The 25945-nt window shown below is 49.3% G+C and overlaps 1 protein-coding gene across 1 annotated transcript; it reads left to right on the top strand.

Moving 5' to 3' along the window:
- The first annotated feature begins 5596 nt into the window (after positions 1-5596).
- On the top strand, positions 5597-14522 carry fbxo45 (F-box protein 45). Its single transcript, XM_080185116.1, has 2 exons — positions 5597-6209; positions 11872-14522. The coding sequence occupies exons 1-2, from the start codon at positions 5634-5636 to the stop codon at positions 12055-12057; spliced, it is 762 nt and encodes a 253-aa protein (XP_080041242.1). The 5' UTR covers positions 5597-5633; the 3' UTR covers positions 12058-14522.
- Positions 14523-25945: the final 11423 nt, after the last annotated feature.

The following is a 25945-nucleotide window of genomic DNA, read 5'->3' as shown; positions in this document are numbered from 1 at the left end:
TGTACAAGTATCAGTGTTCCATTCTGGTGTCCTATTACCACTCAAGAAGATAGAGGGCTGTGGGAGTCAACCTCTGCAGGAATCAGACCATTTAAGGCCGCAATTACACCACAGAATCTTAGAAAGTAACTGCAGCGTACCAAAAATCAGAATTAGATCAAAAATGAACACCATCTGTGTTAAGCATTTCACTTTGTCATGTTCTTGCATTTTTTATTCCCTTACTGCTTAATCCCCTTCCACATCCTATTCCCATATATTCTCCCTTTCTTCCTCTGCACTGATTGCCCATCCACGGTGAGTTCAGTCTGCACTTCAATTCCCCAAGTCCCCTGCTCTGAATCCATCACCATCCAATTTACCGTATACAATCTCACCCTTCATATAACTTCTCTAACCATATTCTCAGATACTGCTCATGACTATTCTGCATCCATGGTCCTAATTCTCTCAAAAATCCCACCACTGATTGTTTCCTTGTCTCCCTTACTGTCCTCAACCACCCCTGCCACCGCCCCCCTCCTACCCCGCTGCTTCAATATCATTCTGTCAACTGCTCAGGGAGGTGGTTCTCCATCTCTGGAACCTTTGGTCTATCAAAGAGATTCAGGCTAGAATTAACAAGGATCATGGCCTTATGAACTCACCGAAGAGTTTAGAAAAGCCTTAGCATCTTGATAATAACAACTTTTCTGCTGACTCTTCTTGTATGCCAGTGTCAATATATGGTTGAGAGAGCTGGACTATTAAATACAATGATGAGGCTCGAATAAGAGCACTTGAAATGAAAGGACCCAGACAATGATTACATGTGTCATGGACAGCCAAGCTGACAAATGAGTGGGTGCTGGAGAAAGCTGGTGTTAGGAGGAACTTGTCTGAGGCAGTATTATCAAGAAAGCTCACATATTTTGGACACATCATGTAAACATGAGGGAGTGTTTGAAAGTGGAACTGAGCCACGACAGATCAGCCATGATCTTATTGAATGGCGGGGCAGGCTCGAAGGGCTAGATGGCCTACTCCTGCTCCTATTTCTTATGTTCTTATGTTTGGGAAAAGACACAATGTTTGGGAAAAACACAAAAGACTGAAAATGGCACGGATGGGTAATATCAGAACATGGACTGTTCTCTCTATGGGACAAGCAGTGATAATAGTGGAGAATAGAAGTCGGTGGAGAAAGATTGTTTGTAGAGCGGCCAACTCTTGGAATGAGAACAGATGAAAGACAAGATAAGCAACATGGATACAAAATTAACTAAGTGACAGGAAACAGAATAATAGTGAACAGTTGTTTCCGGACTGGAGGGAAATTTATTGTGTTGTTTCCCAGGGTAGGTGTTAGGACGCCCGCTCTGTGTAAAATGCACAATTTCAACATAAGTGAATGATATGGAGCTTGGCAGTATTGTGAACTGTGAGGATAGTGATGAAATTCAAAAGAGCATGGATAGGTCAGTGGAATGTGTGGACAAGTCGCAGATGAAATGTAATGCAGAGAAGTGTGAAACAATTCATTTGCATAGGACAGGCAATGTGAAATATACTACAATTCTAAAGGGGTTGCAAGAGCAAAGAGATCAGGGGTATATGTGCACAAGTCCCTGAAGGTGACAGTACAGGTTGAGAGAGCAGTTTAAAAAGTATACAGGACTCTGGGCTTTATACATAGGTGTTTAAAGTGCAAAAGCAATCAAATTATGATAAATCTGTATAAAACATTAGTTTGGCCTCAGCTGAATCATTGAATCCAGTTCTGTTTCATTATCTTCCATGGGAGGCACAGTGATTAGTACTGCTGCCTCACAACTCCAGTGACCTGTGTTCAATTCCAGCCTTGGATGACTGTGTGGAGTTTGCACTTTTTGCTGTGTCTGCATGGATTTCTGATGCTCCATTTTCCTCCCACAGTTCAAACATGTGCAGGTTAGGTGGACTGGCCATGTTAAATTGCCCTTTAGTGTTCCAAGATGTGTAGGTTTGGTGGATTATGCTAAATGCGTGGGGATACTGGGATAGAAAGAGGGGTGGGCCTGGTTAATTTATTCTTTTGGAGAGACGGTGCAGATTTGATGAGCTGAATAGCCTCCTTCTATACTTTACGGATTGTATGGTTCTGTGGGATGTGGGTGTCAGTGGAAGGCCAGCATTTGTTGCCCATCCCTAGCTGCCCTTCAGCTCAGTGGCTTGCTAGGGAATTTTAGAGTACAGTTCAGAGTCACTGCTATGGATCTGGAGTCACATATAGGCCAGACCAGGTAAGAATGGAAGATTTGCTCCCCTAAAGGACATTAATAAACCAGATGCATTTTTGAAACAGTAATCACTGATAGTTTCATGGTCACCATTGCTGACTAGTCTTATATTCCAGATGTATTAATTGAGTTTGCACCAGCTACTATAGTGGGATTTGAACCTTTGTCACCAGGGAATTAGCCTGGGCCTCTGGATTACTAGTTAAGTGACATTACCACTTCCACCATCACATTTAGGTTCTAGGCACCACATTTTAGGTACAGGAAGGATTCACAAGAATGGTTGTAGGGATGAGGAGTATCAGTTATGTGGATAGATTACCACATGGATATATGTGGGGTTGAGTTTACATTAAGAACAGTTATGATCTATTTGAATGGCAAAGCAGGCTCAAGGTATGGCGTGTCCTGCTGCTGCTCCCTATGAACATAAGAAATAGGAGCAGGAGTAGGCCATCTAGCCCTTTGAGCCTGCCTCGCCATTCAACAACATCATGGCTGATCTGAAGTGAATCAGTTCCATTTTCCTGCTTTCTCCCCATAACCCTTAATTCCCTTGTCTATCAGGAATCTATCTACCTGTGACTTAAATATATTCAACGAGGTAGCCTCCACCACTTCAATGGGCAGAGAATTCCAGAGACTCACCACCCTTTGAGTGAAGAAGTTCCTCCTCAACTCTGATCTAAACTGCCCCCCCAGCCTATTTTGAGGCTGTGTCCTCTAGTTCTGTTATCCTTTCTAAGTGGGAAGAATCTCTCTCCCTCTACCCTATCTAGCCCCTTCATTATCTTGTAAGTCTCTATAAGATCCCCCCCTCAGCCTTCTAAACTGTAATGAGTATAGACCCAGTCTATTCAATCTTTCTTCATGGGCTAACCCCCTCATCTCCGGTATCCTGGTGAACCTTCTCTGTACTCCCTCCAAGGCCAATATATCCTTTCGCAAATGCAATGACCAAAACTGCACACAGTACTCCAGTTGCGGCCTCACCGGTGCCCTGTACAGTTGTAGCAAGACCTCCCTGCTTTTATATTCTATCCCCTTCGCTCTAAAGGCCAACATTCCATTCGCCTTCTTGATCACCTGCTGCACCTGCAGATTGGGTTTTTGCGATTCATAAGAACATAAGAAAAAGGAGCAGGAGTAGGCCATCTAGCCCTTCGAGCCTGCCCCGCCATTCAATAAGATCATGGCTGATCTGAAGTGGATCAGTTCCACTTTCCCACTTTCTCCCCATAACCCTTAATTCCCCTGTCTATCAAAAAACTATCTACCCGTGACTTAAATATACTTAGTGAGGTCACAGTTAGATTCGTGCACAAGGACCCCCAGGTCCCTCTGCACTGTAGCATGCTGCAGCTTTTTGCCCTTTAAACAATAATGTCTCCTACTATTATTTCTACCAAAGTGGATAACTTCACATTTGCTAACGTTATACTCCATCTGCCAGGTCCTCACCCACTCAGCCTATCTACAGACTTTCCGCGCCTTCCACGCAATTTGCTTTTCCACTCATCTTCGTGTCATCAGCAAATTTTGTTACCCTACGCTCAGCCCCCTCCTCCAGATCGTTTATGTAAATGGTAAACAGTTGAGGCCCCAGCACCGATCCCTGCGGCACTCCACTAGTCACCAACTGCCAACCAGAATAGCACCCATTGATTCCAACTCTGCTTCCTGTTAGACAACCAATCCTCAATCCACACTAACACCTTACCTCCAACTCCGTGCACCCTAACCTTTTGCAAGGCACCTTATCAAACGCCTTCTGGAAATCTAAAAACACCACATCCACCAGTTCCCCTCTGTCTACTGCACTAGTCACATCCTCATAGAAATCCAATAAATTCATTAAACATGACTTCCCCTTCACGAATCCGTGCTGCGTCTGCTTGATCAAACCGTTCTTTTCTAGGTGTCTTGCTATTTCTTCTTTGATGACGGGTTCTAGCATTTTTCCAACTACAGACATTAAGCTAACTGGCCTGTAATTCCCTGCCTTTTGTCTGCTACCTTTTTAAAACAGCGGCGTAACATTAGCCGTTTTCCAATCTTCTGGCACTTCCCCAGAGTCCAGTGAATTTTGATAAATAATTACTAAGGCATCCGCTATCACCCCTGCCATTTCTTTCAGAACCCTGGGATGCATTCCATCCAGTCCCAGGGACTTGTCTACCTTCAGTCCCATTAGTCTATCAAGCACTACCTCTCTAGTGACAGTAATTGCATTAAGGACCTCATCTCCTACCATCCTTCTATCTTTAATATTCGGCAAGCTACTTGTGTCCTCCTCCGTGAAGACTGACACAAAAAACTTATTTAAAGCCTCAGCCATTTCCTCGTTACCCACCATTAAATTCCCCCTCTCATCCTCCAAGGGTCCAACATTCACTCTAGCCAGTCTCTTCTTTATATATTTGTAAAAACTTTTACTATCATTTTTTATATTTAGAGCTAGTTTAGCTTCATACTCTATCTTTCTTTTATCGCTTTCTTAGTCATTCTTTGTTGTTTTTTAAATCTTTCTCAATCTTATAATTGCCCACTATTTTTAGCCGCTCTGAATGCATCAGCTTTTAATTTAATACTCCCCTTTATTTCCTTCGATATCCACGGCTGGTTATCTCTTCTCTTACAGTCCTTCTTTATCATCGGAATATATTTCTGCTGAGTACTGAAAAAGATCTTAAAAATCCTCCAGCTGTCCTACCAACCAATCAGTGCCCCCAATCTACATTTGCCAATTCCGCCCTCATCATACTGTTCAAACAGAGGACACAGGTTCGGGACCCTAATTTCTCATTCTCCATCTGCATCAGAAATTCAACCATATTATGATCCCTCGTCCTAAGAGGATCCCTCACAAGAAGATCCCTAATTCTACCTGCCTCGTTACACAGTACCAGATCTAAGGTAGCTCACTCTGTCATAGGTTTTGGACCTAATTGCTAGCACAATAAGAAGTCTCACAACACCAGGTTAAAGTCCAACAGGTTTGTTTGGTAGTAAACTCCACTAGCTTTCCCAGCGCTTTTCCTTCGTCAGGTGAGTGGGGAACTTATCTCAGCAGGTGGCAGAAGGGGGAGGGGGCATCACGCCTATTTGCTAGCAGCAGCCTGACCTGGATGTTGAATCTAGGAAGTTCCCAAGCAATCCAGCACTTTGGCAAGCTGGTTGGTCACACGCGTGCACTGATGTCTGCCCATTATGCCATCACAAGACCCGGGCAATCCTATCAGGACACTGCCATTGTCTCTACAGCGCGCCCGCGAGAAACACCTTTCACTGGACACATCAAACCAAATCATTGCGTCATGTCGGCGGCGGCGCGCGCCCGTTCAGAGCGGCGGCGGGGCCGCGCGCGGGGGTAAGATGGCAGCCGGGAAACTGCCGGCCCGGGTCTTGGAGCTGCTCTTCTCCTACCTGGACCTGCCCGAGCTGCGGAGCTGCTCGTTGGTTTGCCGCCACTGGCACCGCTGCCTGGAGGCCGATGAGAATAGTGAGGTTTGGCGGAGTGTGTGCAGCCGACTGCTGAGTGAGGAGGCGCTGAACTCGGACATCCTGTGTAACCTGAGTAGCTACAAGGCCAAGGCCCGGGCCCTGCGACACGCCTGGAGTTCGGCCGACTGCTCCCGCAATGTCTACATCAAGCGCAACGGATTCACCCTGCACCGCAACCCCATCGCCCAGAGCACGGACGGTGCCCGGGCCCACATCGGCTTCAGTGAGGGTCGCCACGCCTGGGAGATCTGGTGGGAGGGACCCCTGGGCACCGTGGCTGTCATCGGAGTGGCCACCCGCCGCGCGCCGCTGCAGTGCCAGGGCTACGTGGCCCTGCTGGGCAGCGATGACCAGAGCTGGGGCTGGAACCTAGTGGACAACAATCTTCTGCACAGTGGAGAGGCGGCTGGCAACTTCCCACAGTGTAACAACGCGCCGAAATACCAGGTACTGGGAAGAGGGAGCAGAGGGGAGGGGGCGGAGGGCAGAGGGGATGGGGCAGGGGGAGGGGCCAGAGGGGGGCAGGGGGAGGGGCCAGAGGGGGCGGGGAAGGGAGGGGGAGGGGCCAGAGGGGGAGGGGCGGGGCCGGAGGGGGGAGGGGAGGGGCCGGAGGGGGGAGGGGAGGGGCCAGGGGGGGTGGGGGGGGGGAGGGGAAGGGGCCAGAGGGGGCAGGGGGAGGGGCCAGAGGGGGCGGGGGAAAGGGAGGGGCCAGAGGGGGCGGGGGGAAGGGGAGGGGCCAGAGGGGGCGGGGGGAAGGGGAGGGGCCAGAGGGGGCGGGGGGGAAGGGGGGGCCAGAGGGGCAGGGGGAGGGGCCAGAGGGGGGAGGGGAGGGGCCAGGGGGAGGGGAGGGGCCAGGGGGAGGGGAGGGGCCAGAGGGGGTAGGGGTTGGGGAGGGGGGGAGGGGGAGGGGGAGGGGAGGGCAGGGGCCGGAGGGGGGAGGGGGAGGGGAGGGCAGGGGCCGGAGGGGGGGAGGGGGAGGGGAGGGCAGGGGGGGAGGGGGAGGGGAGGGCAGGGGGGGAGGGGAGGGCAGGGGCCGGAGGGGGGGAGGGGGAGGGGAGGGCAGGGGCCGGAGGGGGGAGGGGGAGGGGAGGGCAGGGGCCGGAGGGGGGGAGGGGGAGGGGAGGGCAGGGGCCGGAGGGGGGGAGGGGGAGGGGAGGGCAGGGGCCGGAGGGGGGGAGGGGGAGGGGAGGGCAGGGGCCGGAGGGGGGGAGGGGGAGGGGAGGGCAGGGGCCGGAGGGGGGGAGGGGGAGGGGAGGGCAGGGGCCGGAGGGGGGGAGGGGGAGGGGAGGGCAGGGGCCGGAGGGGGGGAGGGGGAGGGGAGGGCAGGGGCCGGAGGGGGGGAGGGGGAGGGGAGGGCAGGGGCCGGAGGGGGGAGGGGGAGGGGAGGGGCCGGAGGGGGGGGGGAGGGCAGGGGCCGGAGGGGGGGAGGGGGAGGGGAGGGCAGGGGCCGGAGGGGGGGGGGAGGGCAGGGGCCGGAGGGGGGGAGGGGGAGGGGAGGGCAGGGGCCGGAGGGGGGGAGGGGGAGGGGAGGGCAGGGGCCGGAGGGGGGGAGGGGGAGGGGAGGGCAGGGGCCGGAGGGGGGGAGGGGGAGGGGAGGGCAGGGGCCGGAGGGGGGGAGGGGGAGGGGAGGGCAGGGGCCGGAGGGGGCGGGGAGGGCAGGGGCCGGAGGGGGCGGGGGGAGGGGCAGGGGGGAGGGGAGGGAGGGGCGGGGGGGAGGGGAGGGAGGGGCGGGGGGGAGGGGGGGAGGGGAGGGAGGGGCGGGGGGGAGGGGAGGGAGGGGCGGGGGGGAGGGGGGGAGGGGAGGGAGGGGCGGGGGGGAGGGGAGGGAGGGGCGGGGGGGAGGGGAGGGAGGGGCGGGAAGGGGGCAGGGGGGGAGGGGAGGGCCGGAGGGGGCAGGGGAGGGGGGGAGGAGGGAGGGGAGGGGGCAAGGGGGAGCAGAGGGGGCAGGGGAGGGAGGGGAGGGGGCAAGGGGGAGCAGAGGGGGCAGGGGAGGGAGGGGAGGGGGCAAGGGGGAGCGGAGGGGGCAGGGGAGGGAGCGGAGGGGGCAAGGGGGAGCGGAGGGGGCAGGGGAGGGAGCGGACGGGGCAAGGGAGAGCGGAGGGGGCAGGGGAGGGGAGGGGAGGGGGCAAGGGGGAGCGGAGGGGGCAGGGGAGGGAGGGGAGGGGGCAAGGGGCAGCGGAGGGGGCAGGGGAGGGAGGGGAGGGGAGGGGGCAAGGGGGAGCGGAGGGGGCAGGGAGGGGAGGGGAGGGGGCAAGGGGGAGCGGAGGGGGCAGGGGAGGGAGGGGAGGGGGCAAGGGGGAGCGGAGGGGGGAGGGAGGGGAGGGGAGGGGGCAAGGGGGAGCGGAGGGGGCAGGGGGAGGGGAGGGGGCAAAGGGGGGGTGGAGGGGCCGGAGGGGGCAAGGGGGAGCGGAGGGGCTGGAGGGGGCAAGGGGGAGGGGAGCGGCCAGAGGGAGGGGGCAGAGGGAGGGGAGGGGAGGGGGCAGAGGGAGGGGAGGAGAGGGGGCAGAGGGAGGGGAGGAGAGGGAGGGGGGAGGGGAGGAGAGGGGGCGGAGGAGAGGGAGGGGGGAGGGGAGGAGAGGGGGCAGAGGGAAGGGGAGGAGAGGGGGCAGAGGGAGGGGGAGGAGAGGGGGCAGAGGGAGGGGGAGGAGAGGGGGCAGAGGGAGGGGGAGGAGAGGGGGCAGAGGGAAGGGGAGGAGAGGGGGCAGAGGGAAGGGGAAGAGAGGGGGCAGAGGGAAGGGGAGGAGAGGGGGCAGAGGGAGGGGGAGGAGAGGGGGCAGAGGGAGGGGGAGGAGAGGGGGCAGAGGGAGGGGGAGGAGAGGGGGCAGAGGGAGGGGGAGGAGAGGGGGCAGAGGGAGGGGGAGGAGAGGGGGCAGAGGGAGGGGAGGGGGAGGAGAGGGGAGGGGGAGGAGAGGGGAGGGGGCAGAGGGAGGGGGAGGAGAGGGGAGGGGGCAGAGGGAGGGGGAGGAGAGGGGAGGGGGGAGAGGGGAGGGGGCAGAGGGAGGGGGGAGAGGGGAGGGGGCAGAGGGAGGGGGGAGAGGGGAGGGGGCAGAGGGAGGGGGGAGAGGGGAGGGGGCAGAGGGAGGGGGGAGAGGGGAGGGGGGAGAGGGGAGGGGAGGGGGGAGAGGGGAGGGGAGGGGGCAGGGGGAGGGGGGAGAGGGGAGGGGAGGGGGCAGGGGGAGGGGGGAGAGGGGAGGGGAGGGGGCAGAGGGAGGGGGGAGAGGGGAGGGGAGGGGGCAGAGGGAGGGGGGGAGAGGGGAGGGGAGGGGGTGGAGGGGCAGGGGGAGGGGCAGAGGGGGAGTGGATGGGGGGGCAGAGGGGGAGAGGAGGGGGGAGGGGAGGGGGCAGAGGTGGGGGAGAGGGGAGGGGGGCAGAGGGGGAGAGGAGGGGCGTGGGCAGAGGGGGGAGGGGAGGGGGCAGAGGTGGGGGAGAGGGGAGGGGGGCAGAGGGGGAGGGGAGGGGGCAGAGGGGGCGGGGGTGGAAGGGGGAGCGGGGCACAGGGGGAGGGGAGGGGAGGGGGTGGGGGTGGAAGGGGCCGGGGTGGAAGGGGGAGGGGGTTGGAAGGAGGAAGGTGGAAGGTGGAGGGGGCAGAGGGGGAGGGGAGGGGAGGGGGCAGAGGGGGAGGGGAGGGGGCAGAGGGGGAGGGGAGGGGGCGGGGGGGAGGGAGAGAGGAGGGTAGGGGGCAGAGGGGGAAGGGAGGGAGGGGGGTAGGGGGCAGAGGGGGAGGGGAGGGAGGGAGGGGGGTAGGGGGCAGAGGGGGAGGGGGGGCAGAGGGGGTGGGGGAGGGGAGGGGGCAGAGGGGGAGGGGGGCAGAGGGGGTGGGGGAGGGGAGGGGGCAGAGGGGGAGGGGGGGCAGAGGGGTTGGGGGAGGGGGCAGAGGGGGAGGGGGGGGCAGAGGGGTTGGGGGAGGGGAGGGGGAGCGGAGGGGCCAGAAGGGGAGGGGGCAGAGGGGGAGTGGAAGGGGTAGAGGAGGGGGCAGAGGGGGAGGGGAGGGGGAGCAGACGGAGATGGGAGGAGAGGGGGCAGAGTGGGAGGGGATGGAGGGGAGGGGGCAGAGGGGGAGGGGAGGGGGCAGAGGGGAGGGGGCAGAGGGGAGGGGGAGGAGCGGACAGAGGGGGGAGGGGGCAGAGGGGGTGAGGGGAGGGGACAGGAGGGGAGGGGGGAGGGGAGGGGGCAGAGGGGGAGGGGAGGGGCCAGAGGGGGAGGGAGAGGGGGCAGACAGGGAGGGGAGGAGGGAGAGTGGGGAGGCGAGGGGAGGAGGGAGAGTGGGGAGGCGAGGGGAGGAGGGAGAGTGGGGAGGCGAGGGGAGGAGGGAGAGTGGGGAGGCGAGGGGAGGAGGGAGATGGGGGAGGAGAGTGAGAGGGTAGGGGAGAGGGGGGAGGAGTGAGAGAGGATGGGGCAGGGAGAGGGGGGTTTGAAAGGGGAGGGTGGGGGCAGGGGGTAGGCATTCTCCAAGGCAGCCTTCATGACACTCCAACCCAGAATCGCCGAGTAAAAACTGATAGCCAAGTTCTGCACACATGAGGATGGCCTCATCCGGGATCTTGGATTCATGTCACGCTACGACTGCCTGGGTTTGCAAAATCTCACTAACTGTCCTTCAGCATGAAGGAGTATTGATTCGTCGTAGATATAGAGCTTATGTTGAAGTAATGATCGGGTTTGATATGGGTCGATTTACCAAAGATGTTTTCATGTTCGGCGGGGGTGCTAAAATTAAGAACATAAGAAATAGGAGCAGGAGTAGGCCATCTAGCCCTTCGAGCCTGCCCCGCCATTCAATAAGATCATGGCTGATCTGTTGTGGCTCAGTTCCACTTTCCCGCCCTCTCCCCATAACCCTTAATCCCCTCTCTTATCAAGAACCCATCAACCCGCTTCTTAAAAATATTTAGCGAGGCAGCCTCCACCACTTCAACGGGCAGAGAATTCCAGAGATTCACCACCCTTTGAGTGAAGAAGTTCCTCCTCAACTCCGTTCTAAACCGCCTCCCCTTTATCTTGAGGCTGTGCCCCCTAGTCCTACTGTCTTTTTTGAGCGGGAAGAGTCTCTCCACCTCTATCCTATCCATCCCATTCATCATCTTATACGTCTCAATGAGATCTCCCCTCATTCTTCTAAACTCTAACGAGTACAAGCCTATTTTATTCAGCCTCTCCTCATAGCTCAATCCCCTCAACTCCGGTATCAGCCTAGTAAACCTCCTCTGCACTCCCTCCAGGGCCAAAATATCCTTGCGCAGGTGCGGCGCCCAAAACTGCACACAGTACTCCAGCTGCGGCCTCACCAATGCCCTATACAGCTGCAGCAAGACCTCCCTACTTTTATATTCAATCCCCCTCGCTATGAAGGCCAGCATCCCATTCGCCTTCCTGACCACCTGCTGCACCTGCAAGCTGGGTTTTTGCGACTCATGCACAAGGACCCCGAGGTCCCTCTGCACCGTCGCCTGCTGCAGTTTTTCGCCACGTAAGTAATAGTCCTTCCTACCATTCTTCCTACCAAAGTGGACCACCTCACAATTGCCAACATTAAATTCCATTTGCCATTTCCTGGCCCATTCGCCCAGCCTATCTAGATCCTTCTGCAGACTCTCCACACCCTCCGCACAATTTGCCTTTCCCCCAATCTTGGTGTCATCAGCAAATTTCGACACCCTGCACTCGGTTCCCTCCTCCAGATCATCTGTATAAATGGTAGTCATTGTTTTAAGGTATTAATGAACTTAATAGAATATTCTGGCAAATCATCTTTACACAGAAATTGATAAAGAAATTAGCATGGACAAACTGAAGAGGGAGTACACGAGGCAGAAAGGAATATATGCTGCTCGGATGAGATGAAGTTGAGTGGGAGGGGAGAATAAACGCCAGCATGCATGAGTTAGGATGCATGGCCTGTTTCTGCACTTTAAACTCTGTAAATACCATGTAGTACAAGCCAAAAATATTAAAAAGTGACCTTTGGAAAAGCAGTTCTCTGAGAAGTGAATTGCTTGTGATTGTACATGGAAAGACTCAGCTGAAATCTCAAGTCAAAAAATACCCTTTGAATATATTAATGAGTGCTCCTTCACTGCTGTTCATAAATCTATTGTCTTTCCTTTTACAGATTGGGGAAAGGATACGCGTCATTCTTGACATGGAAGACAAGACTTTAGCATTTGAACGAGGATATGAGTTTCTTGGTGTTGCATTCCGAGGCTTGCCCAAAGCATGTCTCTTCCCAGCAGTGTCGGCAGTCTATGGTAATACTGAGGTGACTATGGTATATCTGGGCAAACCACTCGATGGTTGATAGTTGGCAAACTGCGCATGAGTTTACATCTTAGAAACCAAAGGAAGCTGCATAAACGGTCACGGACCAAGTCTTGTCAGTTCCAGGCAGTCAAAGAAGCGGTGTGCAGTAGTTCAAGGGAGTGCAGTGAGGACTGCCAGCCAGGAGAAGCCAGTTGGCTGGGTCACCATTGTATATATGTCTAAATAATCTGTTTGTCTGTAGTAATGTCTTTGTTATCTATGTTTTACTGTTACATGCTGTGTACAATTTCATTATCAACACAGGTGGGAAACGGTCAGGCTGTAACTCAAATCATTTTGCTAATTGAAGATTTAACCTGTAACCATGCCCTGGCTGCATCAAAATGTATTCGACTGTGATCGAATGCTGCAAAGCTCAGGATTTTAAATTATTTATAATTGCGACACGGGCTGGACTCGCGATGAAGTATCTTTCGGAACAGGTGGGAGGGCAGTTTAGGGTTGGGCATGGAGGAATGAAATGGTGTGGATAATGGATCATTGCAGAGCTGAATGACAGGTTTGTGCCGAGGAGCAGGTGCTGGGAACTGACAAGCAGTCAACTACCAAAATATCGACAGAATCAATTGACACTCCAGTTGATGGTACTATCCTTTCCTCTTTTCCAAAATCACATTTTATCGACACAGTTTGAGGCTGTTACCTACAGTAATAGGAACTCCCCCATCCTGCCCTACCACCTATTGTTCTCTTTCTGTTTGCCAGTTCAAGTTCGTTTACAAGACAAAGCAGAAGATCCTCGCAATCATGATGCATCTCATGGTGCAACCTGGGCTCTGCCTGCTTTGGACATGGCTTACAAGAGGACTGACTTGATGCCCAGTTTCACTGAACATGTCAAATATTGCAGCTGATGAGTTCTTTTGAATTGGATGGATTACTTCTCTAGGCTGTTGTACAGTGTTAGTGGTCAGCATTTCACTTTTTAAAAGAAATGACCTTGTTTTGTGAGCTCTGCGGTGAATGCACCAAATTGGCACAATTTTAAATGCATGTTATAAGCTGAAACGCCCATAACTTTCAGCAGCTCCCTGATGAAGAATGCACAATGTATATTATTCATGTTATTTATTTCTGTTTGAATCTCACTGAAGTTGCGTGCTGTAATAAATGAACAGGACTAAAATCCACTGAAGTTATTGTCCCCTGCCTTCAAACATTGTGCCAGCTGATTGGGCATTATGGGGACTGGCACTGGATGTCATTTAATATAGCTGGGATATTCCCAGGAAAGTTCTTCAACAATTTTCATGGGCCAGAAAATGGGAAGCTGTGCTAGCCAGATGCAGATGGCAGAATTCTCTACCAGACTTCCCATTATTCCTAATGACTCTGGAAGCAATGTGGACATGCCAGGTTCATACCAGTGGAATTAATTTAAAGCTTTAATAATGGGATGCCCAGAAAATGAGCAAACTCAATGGCTGGGCCTGGAGCCTTTGATTTTAGAGCTGCTGTTATACAGTGATGGCTGGGCAAGCATTTTAATCTGAATTTCCAAACACACAACGGGAGGGTATTTATTAAAACAAAAACACTTGTCAAATGTGAAGCTGTGGGTTAATTACACATGACTGTCTGGTACAAGACAAGTCATGATGTGTTGCTGCTACAGAATTGTACTTCCGTTACTTAAAATTTGTGTGTACATAATATGCACAAAATGGTTTAACTTGGGAGTTGAACATGGTACTTTGCTATTTACAATCTTTTATTTGTACATACATCATTCATTTTTAATTTGAGAGATATTTCAAATGATCTGAATTGTACTTTTAATGAAAAAAAACTTTACCCTGAGAATGAATTGGCAAAATGTCTGTGAACTTCAACTTGTGCCAGACCGTGGGACTGCAGAACATGGCCGAGACAACTTGAAAATGCCATCAACACTACACCTTCCCTTGTGGCCTTGAAGACACAGTGAGGAGAACTGGCAGCCTGTGCCAGAATAAGCATATGTTCCAATTGCCTTTATCTAAACACAACGTGGGATCTCTTTGGAGTCAGGTCACCATCTCTTTATCCTAAAGTTTTATACCTGGCACATGGATTGTTTTGCTGAATTCAAATAATGTAAGGAAATGTAATAATTAGTTCATTCTTTCGGAATTTGTATTACTGTTGAATGGTAAAACCATTTTTCTTTGGCTACTTCAGAGTAGATGATCCTTATGCCTTTGTGTTTCTGCACTAAGCTAGACGCTATCCTTAGAATCCAAGGACAAGTCTAGTCTTCAGTTACTTCAGCCACCTTTTCTGTACTGGGAGAGAATGGGAACTCTAGAGATTCACCAAGAAGTTACTGGAGTCTTTGATTTTAAGCAGTCAGTCCAAAGTAATTGTGTAAGTTTGATCTTTTTCCACTTTGGAGTGACATTTACCTGACCTGTCTCTTTGCTTTTGTACATAGTTTTATCTGTAAATAAATCTGGAGAAGTAGTTTTCTGTCTGGACAATGGTCTTGCAGCTGGTAATTTTGTCTCTGTCCTGAGGTGATGGGATTCTAAGTAAACTTAATTTAACAATTCTTCCATGTGAGCTTAACCATCAGTGCTGTAAGTAAACAATGAAGGATCTTGTTTTAATTCACAGGCAAATGGGAAACAAGGAGATGGAAACCAAGTTGATTGAGGCATTCCTATTGACATTGTTCAGATTGACATCCAGAAGACAGTTCATAAGTTTGTGTACAACTTAAGGAAAAAAAAATATATAATTAGAGGTAACCGTGTAATGGTAGTCATGAGATAAACAATCTCTCCTCGTACATCAGTCCTGCCATCCTAAGAATCAGCCTGGTAAACCTCTACACTCCCTGTAAAGCAAGAACATCCTTCCGAAGATAAGGAGATCAAAATTGCACATAATATTCCAGGTTTAGCCTCACCAAGGCCCTGCGTTATTGTAGCAAGACATCCCTGCCCCTGCACTTGAATCCTCTCACTATGAAGGCCCATGTGCCATTTGCCTTTTAACTGCCTGTTGCACTTGCATGCTTACCTTCAGTGAATGGTGTAGGACACCCAGATCTTTTGAATGGATCCTACTTTATTTTAAATCTTTCTCTATACAGTAGCTATGTCTGTAACACTATATTCTGCACCCTTTCCTCCCCTATATAGCCTATGAATGGTGTGCTTTGTCTGTACAGTACAACAAACAATACTTTTCACTGTATACCAACACATGTGACAGTACTATGAAGCACATTAAATCTTGCCACTGTTTTTCAAATGTTTCTCTGTAAAATATTTGAATTTTCCCCACTATGAACTTGACTATAATTCCTTGTTTTTTTTCTCTACATCCCTTTTTAAAGAGTGGGGTTACATTAGCTACCCTCCAACCAGTAAGAAATGTTCCAGAGTCTATCGAATCCTGGAAGCTAACCACCAATGCATTTGCTATTTCTCGGGTCACTTTCTAAAGTTCTCTGGGATGTAAATTATCAACCCCTGGGAATGTATTAATCTTCAGCCCAGCAGTTTCCCCAACATCATTTCTCTGAATACTGATCTCCTTCAGTTCCTCCCTCTTACTAAACCCTGTGTTCCCCAACATTTTTGGTACCTTATATGTGTCCTCCTTAAGACAGAATCAGTTTGGTTGGTCAGCCATTTTTTTGTTCTCCAATATAAATTCCCCTATTTTTGAGAGTCTTCACCAATCTTTTCTTCTCACATGCATATAAACTTTTACAGCCAGTTTTTATGTTTACCTGCAAGCTTGCTCTCCTACTGTATTTCCCCTTCTTAATCAGTCCTCTCTGCTGAATTCTAAACTGCTCCCAAACCTCAGATTTGCTGTTTCTCTGTGCCTCTCCCTTGGATCTTATTCGATCTCTAATTTTGCTTGTAAGCCATGGTTTGGTTGTCTTTCCACTTTTACTTTTGCGCTAAACAGGAATAACAATTGTTGCAGTTCACCTGTGCGCTTCTTGAATGTTTGCCTTTGGCTATTCAGCATCCTACCTTTACATAATGTTTTCCAATCTATCCTAGCTAACTTAAACCTCATATCATTGTAGTTTCCTTTATTAAGATTCAGGACCCTAGTCTCAAAATTAACTGTGTCATTCTCCATCTTGATGAAAAATTCCTTCATATTATAGTCATTCATCCCCAAAGAGGTTCTCACAACTAGATTGTTAATTGCTTTCTTATTATGCTCTGTAGTTGGTTCCTCAACATTTTAGTCCAGAAAACCATCCTGTATATACTCCAGGAATTCTTCCTTTCTGGTATTGTGGCTAATTTGATTTGCCAAACCTATATACAGATTAAAGTCACTCATAATTACAGATGTCCCTTTCTCACATGTATCTCCAATTTTCTATTTAATGTCTTTCCCAACATCGTCACTACAGTTTGGGAGTAAATATACAACTCCTACTATCATTTTATGTCCCTTGGTGTTTCTTAGCTCTACCCATATAGATTCCACAGTGTTGGAGCTAATATCCTTCCTCAGTATAGAGTTAATTTCCTCTTTAACCAGCAAATCAACTCTGCTGCCTCTATCTTTTTGTCTGTCCTTCCTAAATATTGAATATCCCTGAATGTTCATTTCTCATCCTTGGCCACCCTGCAGCTATGTAATCCCGACTATAACTTCCCTCAAGTTGTGGGGTGATCTAAATGAGGTGCTTAATTAGTTAGTATTTGATAGAGTTCATGAAGAGAGAGTCCAACAACCTCTTGATGTCTACTAAATCCTGCACAGGGATTGCCATTGGCCAGGATGTGGACCAGCCACAGATAGCTGTTGCTACTGGATGCTAGGTAAGCTGAGACCTTATGTTATCCTTGTTAACTTTGCATACATCTAAGAGGGTAGATTATAGAGATGTTCCTACTTGAAGGAGTCCAAAACCAGGGGCCAAAATATACCCACGAAAATCCAATAGGGAATTCAGGAGAAATTTATTTCCCAAGAGTTCTTTTAATTCATTCATGAGACATGGACATCGTTGGCTGGCCAGCATTTATTACCCGTCCCCGGTTACCCATGAGAAGGTGGTGCTGAGCTGCCATCTTGAGAGTTGGAATGTGGAACTTGTTAACTTATGGGAGTAGTTGAGATGAAACATATATGCATTTAATGGAAAACTAGATAAGTACAAGAGGGAGAAAGTAATCAAATGACACATTGATGAAAGATGAAATGAGGTAGAAGGAGAGTGATATGTAAAAATCAGTTGGAACTAATTGCCTGTTTGCAGCACATTTAATCACAACTAGATTGTTAATTCCTTTTTTATTATGCTCTGTAGTTAGAATTAAATGTCAAAATCATGATTTTGATATTGGCCATATTTGCACTTGTTGGATAAAAGAATGTAAAGTGATAGTACATTGGGATGGGTGAAAAGAACACAGGTTTATCGATAAGCTGTTGACGCGACAGAGGCTTGATTTAGTCTCAGCAAAAACCTGTGAAGCAGCCAATGATGTCATATTAATATACTCGATTCTTAAAGTGACACCACAACAGCCCCAAATATATAACACCTCTCCTCCTTTACCTCTAAAGTCCCATAACAAATAACATAGTATTTTACGTAGTCATCAAAACATATGAAAGGGCAGGGCATGCCATTATACAATTAATAGGAAAGACAATCAGATTGATGTCTATTCCACACTGGTTGCCTGCGCATTTTGGGTATTTGGTTGCTCTTGACCTTGGAGATGTTCTCTGGTTCTTCAGAGAATGTTTCTACCCTGGAAGATGTAATAGTTTCTTTTGCAGAAGGAAGACTAGTAGCAGCAAGGAATTCTTCACTAATCTCAACTTCTGTTGATTGACCCAAAGTCGCAGTCGCAGTATCTGGTAGTGTAGATGGCAATTTGCCCAGATGTAGTTCTGGCATACATGGTACCGGTACATTGGTGCGTGTAATTCACAACTGCATGTCATCTCCACATTAGATCATCCTCAGCTTCTACTGTATAGGAGATTGGGCCCGTTTGAGCCAGTACAGTTGCAGGAACCCACTTCTCGCTGGTGGTGCAGCTGCGAGTCGAGCCTTGTTCTCCTTGTCAAAATAGGTGTCTCTTGGAATTAGCTTCTTGAGACATGTGGCTGCTGATTGTGTCCAAATATCTTGGACATCTCCTGCAGTACTAGAAGATCAAATGTAGTTCTCAGCTTCCTCTTCAGCAGTAGTATCAATGCTGGTTGTGTGTGGTGAAGAAATTGTTCAGATGGTAATTTAATGAACCTTAGTCCTTTGAGGCTTTCAGTGAGTGCTTCAAGGACTGAACAAACCTTTCAGCTAATCAATTTGTTGATGGATAGTAAGATGTTGATTTTGTGTGTTGGATATGACTTGGCTTCAGAGAGTCTTAATTCTTGATCTGTAAATCATGTTTTATACTTTGTCAAATCTGGTGGAAATCTGAGTTTTTCGATGATTTGCCTAGTTATTTACTTTTTAACACAACTTCTGGCCATTTGGAATGTGCATTAATGACAACCATGAACATGTGCCCCTTGTATGGACTATGAAGCCAATGTGCAAATGTTGCCAAGGCATTTTGGCCATTTGCACGAATGCAACAGGGACAACAGCAGTGTGTTCTTTACCTGCGCACATCACTGGCACAGGTCTGCTCTTTCTTCAATCTGGGCATCTAGTCCAGACCACCAGAAGTAGCTCCTTGCAAGTTCTTTCACTTGAACTGTATTTGAATGTTCTTCATGTATTGTTCTAATGCCCTTTATTGCAAGTTTGGAGGAATTATTACTTTGATCCTCTGTGCTGTCAACTTGAGTTTTCTGAAAACATATGGCTTTAACTCGGGATGAGTACCCGCTGTCCATTTTAACACTATTTCCAGCACCACCACTATCATAGATTCACTTCTCGTCTGCTTTTGGACTTGAGCTGCAGTCACTGGGACATGTTCAATCTGAGAAAAATAGATGATGTTGGGAACACTACTGGGTGATTCTTGACCAGTAGTCAAAGACAATCGTGACAATGCATCAGCATTGGAATGGCTTTTGGACTGACGGTACTTTATCTCATCGGAATGTGCGAATAATATTAAAGACCATTGTTAAAGTCTGCTCACAGCAAGCAATGGAATACCACTTTGTTGTCCAAAAATGGTGGTCTGTCAGCAATATGAAGCCATAGAGGTTTCCAGCATGGAAACGAACCCTTCAGCCCAACTTGCCCATGCTGCCCTTTTTTTTTAAACCCTTAAGCTCGTCCCAATTGCCTCCATTTGGCCCATAGCCTTCTATACCCATCTTACCCATGTTATTGTCTAATTGCTTTTTAAAAGACAAAATTGTACCCACCTCTACTACTATCTCTGGCAGCTTGTTGAGGACGCTCACCACCCTCTGTGTGAAAATACTGCCCCTCTGGACACTTTTGTATCTCTTCCCTCTCACCTTAAACCTATGTCCTCTAGTTTTAGCCCCCCCCCACCTTTGGGAAAAGATATTGACTATTTAGCTGATCTATGCCCCTCATTATTTTATAGACCTCTATAAGATCACCTTCTACACTCCAGAGGAAAAGATCCCAGTCTATCCAGCCTCTCCTTATAACTCAAATCATCAAGTCCCAGTAGCATCCTAGTAAATCTTTCCTGCACTCTTTCTAGTTTAATAATATCCTTTCTATAATAGGCTGGCCAGAACTGTACACAATATCCCAAATGTGGCCTTACCAATGCCTTGTGCAACTTCAACAAGATGTCCCAACTCCTATAGTCAATGTTCTGACCAATGAAACAAAGCATGCCAAATGTTGTCTTCATCACCTGTGACTCCACTTTCAAGGAGCTATGGACATGCATCACTAGATCTCTTTGTTCTGTAATTCTCCACAATGCCCTATCATTGACTGAGTAAGTTTTGCCCTGGTTCAATCTACCAAAGTGCATCACCTTGCATTTATCTAAATTAAACCCCATCTGGCATTCGTCAGCCTGCTGGCCCAGTTGATCTTATAATCAGAGCTAACCTTCTTCACTGACCACTATGCCACCAATCTTGGTGTCATCTGCAAACTTACTAAGGAAGAAATAGCAGGACACCTGGAAAAGAATGGTTCAATCAAGCAGATGCAGCATGGATTCATGAAGGGAAAGTGATGTTTGATGAATTTACTGGATTTTTATGAAGATGTAATGAGTGTGGTTGACAGAGGGGAACCAGTGGATGTGGTGTTTTTGGATTTTTAGAAGGCATTCGATAAGGTGCCTCACAAAAAGTTGCTGCATAAGATTAAGGTACACAGAGTTGGGGGTAAAGTGTTAGCGTGGATTGAGGATTGGCTATCTAACAGAAAAGTGTGTTGGAATAAATGGGTTCTTTTCCGGTTGGCAGTTGGTGACTAGTGGCGTGCCGCAGGGTTTGGTGCTGGGGCCTCAACTGTTTACCATATACATAGATGATCTGGAGGAGGGGACTGAGTGTAGGGTAACAAAGTTTGCAGATGACACAAAGATGAGCGGGAAAGCAAATTGTGTGGAGGACACAGAAAATCTGCAGAGATTTGGATAGGCTAAGTGAGTGGGCAAGGATCTGGCAGATGGAGTATAATGTTGGCAAGTGTAAGGTTATCTACTTTGGAAGGAATAATAGTAAAATGAACTATTATTTAAATGGTGAAAAATTACAACATGCTACTGTGCAGAGAGACCTGGGGGTCCTTGTGCATGAATCACAAAATCTCAGTTTGCAGGTGCAGCAGGTGATCAAGAAGGCAAATGGAATGTTGGCCTTTATCACGAGAGGGATAGAACATAGAACATTACAGCGCAGAACAGGCCCTTCGGCCCACGATGTTGTGCCGACCAGTTTTTTAAAAAAAAAACACTGACCCACTAATCTAAACCAATCCCTTTTTGTCCATAAACCTATCCACAGATCTCTTAAACGCCCCCAACGTAGGCGCATTTACAACTGCAGCAGGCAGGGCATTCCAGTCCCTCACCACCCTCTGGGTAAAGAACCAACCCCTGACATCTGTCCTATAACTACCCCCCCTTAATTTAAAGCCATGCCCCCTCGTGCTAGCTTTCTCCATCCGAGGAAAAAGGCTATCACTATCCACCCAATCTAAACCTCTAATCATCTTATATGTTTCAATAAGATCCCCTCTTAGCCTCCTTTCCAGCGAAAACAACCCCAAATCCCTCAGTCTCTCCTCATAGGACCTCCCCTCCATACCAGGCAACATCCTGGTAAACCTCCTCTGCACCCTCTCCAAAGCCTCCACGTCCTTCCTGTAATGTGGGGACCAGAACTGCACACAGTACTCCAAGTGCGGCCGCACCAGAGTTGTGTACAGTTGCAACATGGAGTATAAAAGCAGGGAGATCTGGCTGCAATTATACAAGGTACTGGTGAGGCCGCAACTAGAGTACTGTGTGCAATTTTGGTCCCCTTATTTGCGAAAGGACATATTAGCATTGCAGGGAGTGCAGAGAAGGTTCACCAGGTTGATTCCGGAGATTGAGTAGACTGGGCCCGTACTCGTTGGAGTTTAGAAGGCTGAGAGGAGATCTTATAGAGACATATAAGATAATGAAGGGGGTAGACTGGGTAGAAGCAGAGAGATTATTTCCACTTAGAAAGGAAACAGGAACTAGAGGGCACAGCCTCAAAATAAGGGGGAATCAATTTAGAACAGAGTTGAGGAGGAACAACTTCTCCCAGAGGGGAGTGAATCTTTGGAATTCTCTGCCCATTGAAGCTGTGGAGGCTACCTCGTTAAATGTGTTTAAGTCACACATAGATTTTTGGCCAATAAGGGAATTAAGGGTTATGGGGAGCAGGCGGGTAAGTGGAACTGAACCACTATCAGATCAGCCATGATTTTGTTGAATGGTGGGGCAGGCTCAAGGGGCTAGATGGCCTACTCCTGCTCCTATTTCTTATGTGACCATGCCTCCTATATTTTCATCCAAATCATTAATATAAATGACAAATAACAGTGGACCCAGCACTGATCCCTGAAGCACACTGCTGGTCACAGGCCTCTAGTTTGAAAAACAACTCTCTACAATCACATTCTGGTTTCTGTAATCAATCCAATTTTGTATTCATTTAGCCATCTCACCCTGGATCCCATGAGATTTAACTTTACGCAATGACCTACCATGCAGTACCTTGTCAAAGGCCTTGCTAAAGTCCATGTAGACAACATCAACTGCACTGCCCTCATCTACTTTCTTCATTACCCCTTCAATAAGCTCAAATTTGTGAGACATGATTTTCCACTCTCAAAGCCATGCTGACTGTCCCTAATCAGCTGCTGCGTCTCTAAATGCCTGTAGATTCTGTCTCTGAAAATACCTTCCAACAATTTATCCGCCACAGATGTGAGGTTCACTGGCCTGTAGATCCCAGGCTCTTCCCTGCAGCCCTTTTTAAACAAAGGCAGAAAATTTGCCACCCTCCAATTTTAAGGCACCTCACCTGTGACTATCAATGATTCACATATCCCTGCTAGGGGACCCACAATTTCGTCCCTAGCCTCCTACAGTTCCTGGGATACACTTAATCAGGTCCCGGGGATTTATCTGTCTTGATGCGCTTCAAGACGTCCGGCACCACCACCACTAATATGTATACTCTTTAAGACATCACAGTTTATTTCCCAAAGTTCCTTAACATCCACGCTTTTCTCAACAGTAAATACGGATGACAAATATTCCTTTAGGATCTCGCTCATCTCTTGTGGATCAGCACATAGAACATAAGAACATAAGAAATAGGAGCAGGAGTAGGCCACCTAGCCCTTCGAGCCTGCCCCGCCATTCAATAAGATCATGGCTGATCTGTCGTGGCTCAGTTCCACATTCCCACCCTCTCCCCATAACCCTTAATCCCCTCGCTTATCAAAAACCCATCAACCCGCATCTTAAAAATATTTAGCGAGGCAGCCTCCACCACTTCAACAGGCAGAGAATTCCAGAGATTCACCACCCTTTGAGTGAAGAAGTTCCTCCTCAACTCCGTTCTAAACTGCCCCCCCTTTATCTTGAGGCTGTGCCCCCTAGTCCTACTGTCCTTTCTGAGTGGGAAGAGTCTCTCCACCTCTATCCTATCCATCCCATTCATCATCATATACGTCTCAATGAGATCTCCCCTCATTCTTCTAAACTCTAATGAGTACAAGCCTAGTTTATTCAGCCTCTCCTCATAGCTCAACCCCCTCAACTCCGGTATCAGCCTAGTAAACCTCCTCTGCACTCCCTCCAAGGCCAAAATATCTTTGCGCAGGTGCGGTGCCCAAAACTGCACACAGTACTCCAGCTGCAGCCTCACCAATGCCCTATACAGCCGCAGCAAGACCTCCCTACTTTTATATTCAATCCCCCTCGCTATGAAGGCCAGCATCCCATTCGCCTTCCTGACCACCTGCTGCACCTGCAGGCTGGGTTTTTGCGACTCATGCACAAGGACCCCGAGGTCCCTCTGCACCGTCGCCTGCTGCAGTTTTTCGCCACATAGCTGACCTTGTTGATCCATAAGGGGCCATATTCTCTCCATACTTACGCTTTTGGCCTTTGTGTAGTTGTAGAAGCTGTTTGGATTCTCCTTTGCCGTTTCTGCCAAAATAATCTCATGTCCCCTTTTTGCCCTTCTGATTTCTCTCTTAACTCTACTCCTACACCTGCTATACTCTTCAAGGGATTCACTTGATCCCAGCTGCTTATGTATGTCATGTGCCCCCTTCTTCTTGACCAGGGCCTCAATATCCCGAGTAATCCAGTTTCCTACTTCTACCAGCCTTGCCCTTTGCTCTAAAAGGAACGTGCTTACCCTGAACCCTGAATTACACACTTTTGAAAGCCTCCCACTTACCAGGCGTCTCTTTGCCATCTCACAGACTTCCCAATTAACATTTAAAAGTTCCTGCCTGATACCATCAAAATTGGCTTTCCCCAATTTAGAATTTTAACTTTTGGGCCAGACCTATCATTCTCCATAGCTATCTTAAAACTAATAGAATTATGGTCACTGGTCCCAAAGTGATCCCTTACTAACACTTCTGTCACCTGCGCACCTTTATTTCCCAAGAGGAGGTCAAGTTTTGCCCCCTCTCTAGTCCAGCCATCCACATAATGAGAAATTCCTCCTGAATACACTCAACAAATTTCTCTCCATCCAACCATAAGGGTACTGGTGAAATTTCAAGAAACTCCAAGAATAATATTCAGTGCCTCTTCAGCCAGGCATAATCTGATTCAACACTTGTCAGGGTGTATGATGTGAAAGCTTTTGGCTGGTCTTTCCCTTGATAGAACATAGAACATAGAACATAGAACATAGAACATTACAGCGCAGAACAGGCCCTTCGGCCCACGATGTTGCGCCGACCAGTTACAAAAACAATGACCCACTAGCCTATACCAATCCCTTTTCGTCCATAAACCTATCCAGAGATCTCTTAAACGCCCCCAAACTAGACGCATTTACAACCGCAGCAGGCAGGGCATTCCAATCCCTCACCACCCGCTGGGTAAAGAACCTACCCCTGACATCCGTCCTGTAGCTACCCCCCCTTAATTTAAAGCCATGCCCCCTCGTGCTAGCTTTCTCCATCCAAGGAAAAAGGCTATCACTATCCACCCTATCTAAACCTCTAATCATCTTATATGTTTCAATAAGATCCCCTCTTAGCCGCCTTCTTTCCAACGAAAACAACCCTAGATCCCTCAGTCTCTCCTCATAGGACCTCCCCACCATACCAGGCAACATCCTAGTAAACCTCCTCTGCACCCTCTCCAACGCCTCCACATCCTTCTTGTAATGCGGGGACCAGAACTGCACACAGTACTCCAAGTGCGGCCGCACTAGAGTAGTGTACAGTTGCAACATTACACTGCGACTCCTAAATTCAATCCCCCTACCAATAAACGCCAAGACACCGTACGCCTTCTTAACAACCTTATCTACTTGATTCCCAACTTTCAGGGATCTATGTACACACACACCTAGATCCCTCTGTTCATCCACACTATTCAAAGTCCTCCCGTTAGCCCTATACTCGACACATCTGTTGCTCCTACCAAAGTGAATTACCTCACACTTCTCCGCATTAAATTCCATCCGCCACCTCTCGGCCCAGCTCTGCAACCTATCTAAGTCTCCCTGCAGACTATGACACCCTTCCTCACAATCTACCACACCTCCAATTTTGGTGTCATCAGCAAATTTACTAATCCACCCAACTATACCCTCATCCAGATCATTAATAAAAATTACAAACAACAGTGGCCCCAAAACAGATCCCTGAGGCACACCACTCGTAACTGTACTCCATGATGAATATTTACCATCCACCACCACCCTCTGTCTCCTATCTGATAGCCAATTCCTGATCCAACTTCCTAGATTACCCACAATCCCATACATCTGCATTTTCTGCAGAAGCCTACCATGGTGAACCTTATCGAACGCCTTACTAAAATCCATGTATACCACGTCAACTGCCTTGCCCCCATCCACCTCCTTGGTCACCTTCTCAAAAAACTCAATAAGGTTAGTAAGGCACGACCTACCCGCTACAAAACCATGCTGACTATTTCTAATCAATTCATTACACTCCAAATAATTATAAATCCTATCCCTAATAATTTTTTCTAAAACCTTGCCCACAACAGAAGTAAGACTCACCGGTCTATAATTCCCGGCAAAGTCTCTGTTCCCCTTCTTAAACAATGGGACAACATTCGCTGTCCTCCAATCCTCCGGGACTACACCAGAGACCAATGACGACCTGAAGATCTGAGCCAGAGGCTCTGCAATCACCTCTCTAGCCTCCCAGAGAATCCTAGGGTAGATCCCATCCGGACCAGGGGACTTATCTATTTTCAGCCCCTCAA

The sequence above is a fragment of the Carcharhinus amblyrhynchos genome, chromosome 3, assembly GCF_965287045.1.
Source record: "Carcharhinus amblyrhynchos chromosome 3, sCarAmb.v2.hapA, whole genome shotgun sequence".
In the NCBI taxonomy this organism is placed as follows: Eukaryota; Metazoa; Chordata; class Chondrichthyes; order Carcharhiniformes; family Carcharhinidae; genus Carcharhinus; species Carcharhinus amblyrhynchos.
The sequence above is the reverse complement of the archived record's forward strand: the minus strand, read 5'-3'. Positions and strand labels throughout refer to the sequence as shown.

What these genes read in the sequence shown, in the direction of transcription:
- fbxo45 (XM_080185116.1), top strand. Translation starts at nt 5,634, where the DNA reads ATGGCAGCCGGGAAACTGCCGGCCCGGGTCTTGGAGCTGCTCTTCTCC. An exon ending in ACAACGCGCCGAAATACCAG is followed by an intron (nt 6,210 to 11,871) that starts GTACTGGGAAGA and finishes TTCCTTTTACAG; the next exon opens with ATTGGGGAAAGGATACGCGT.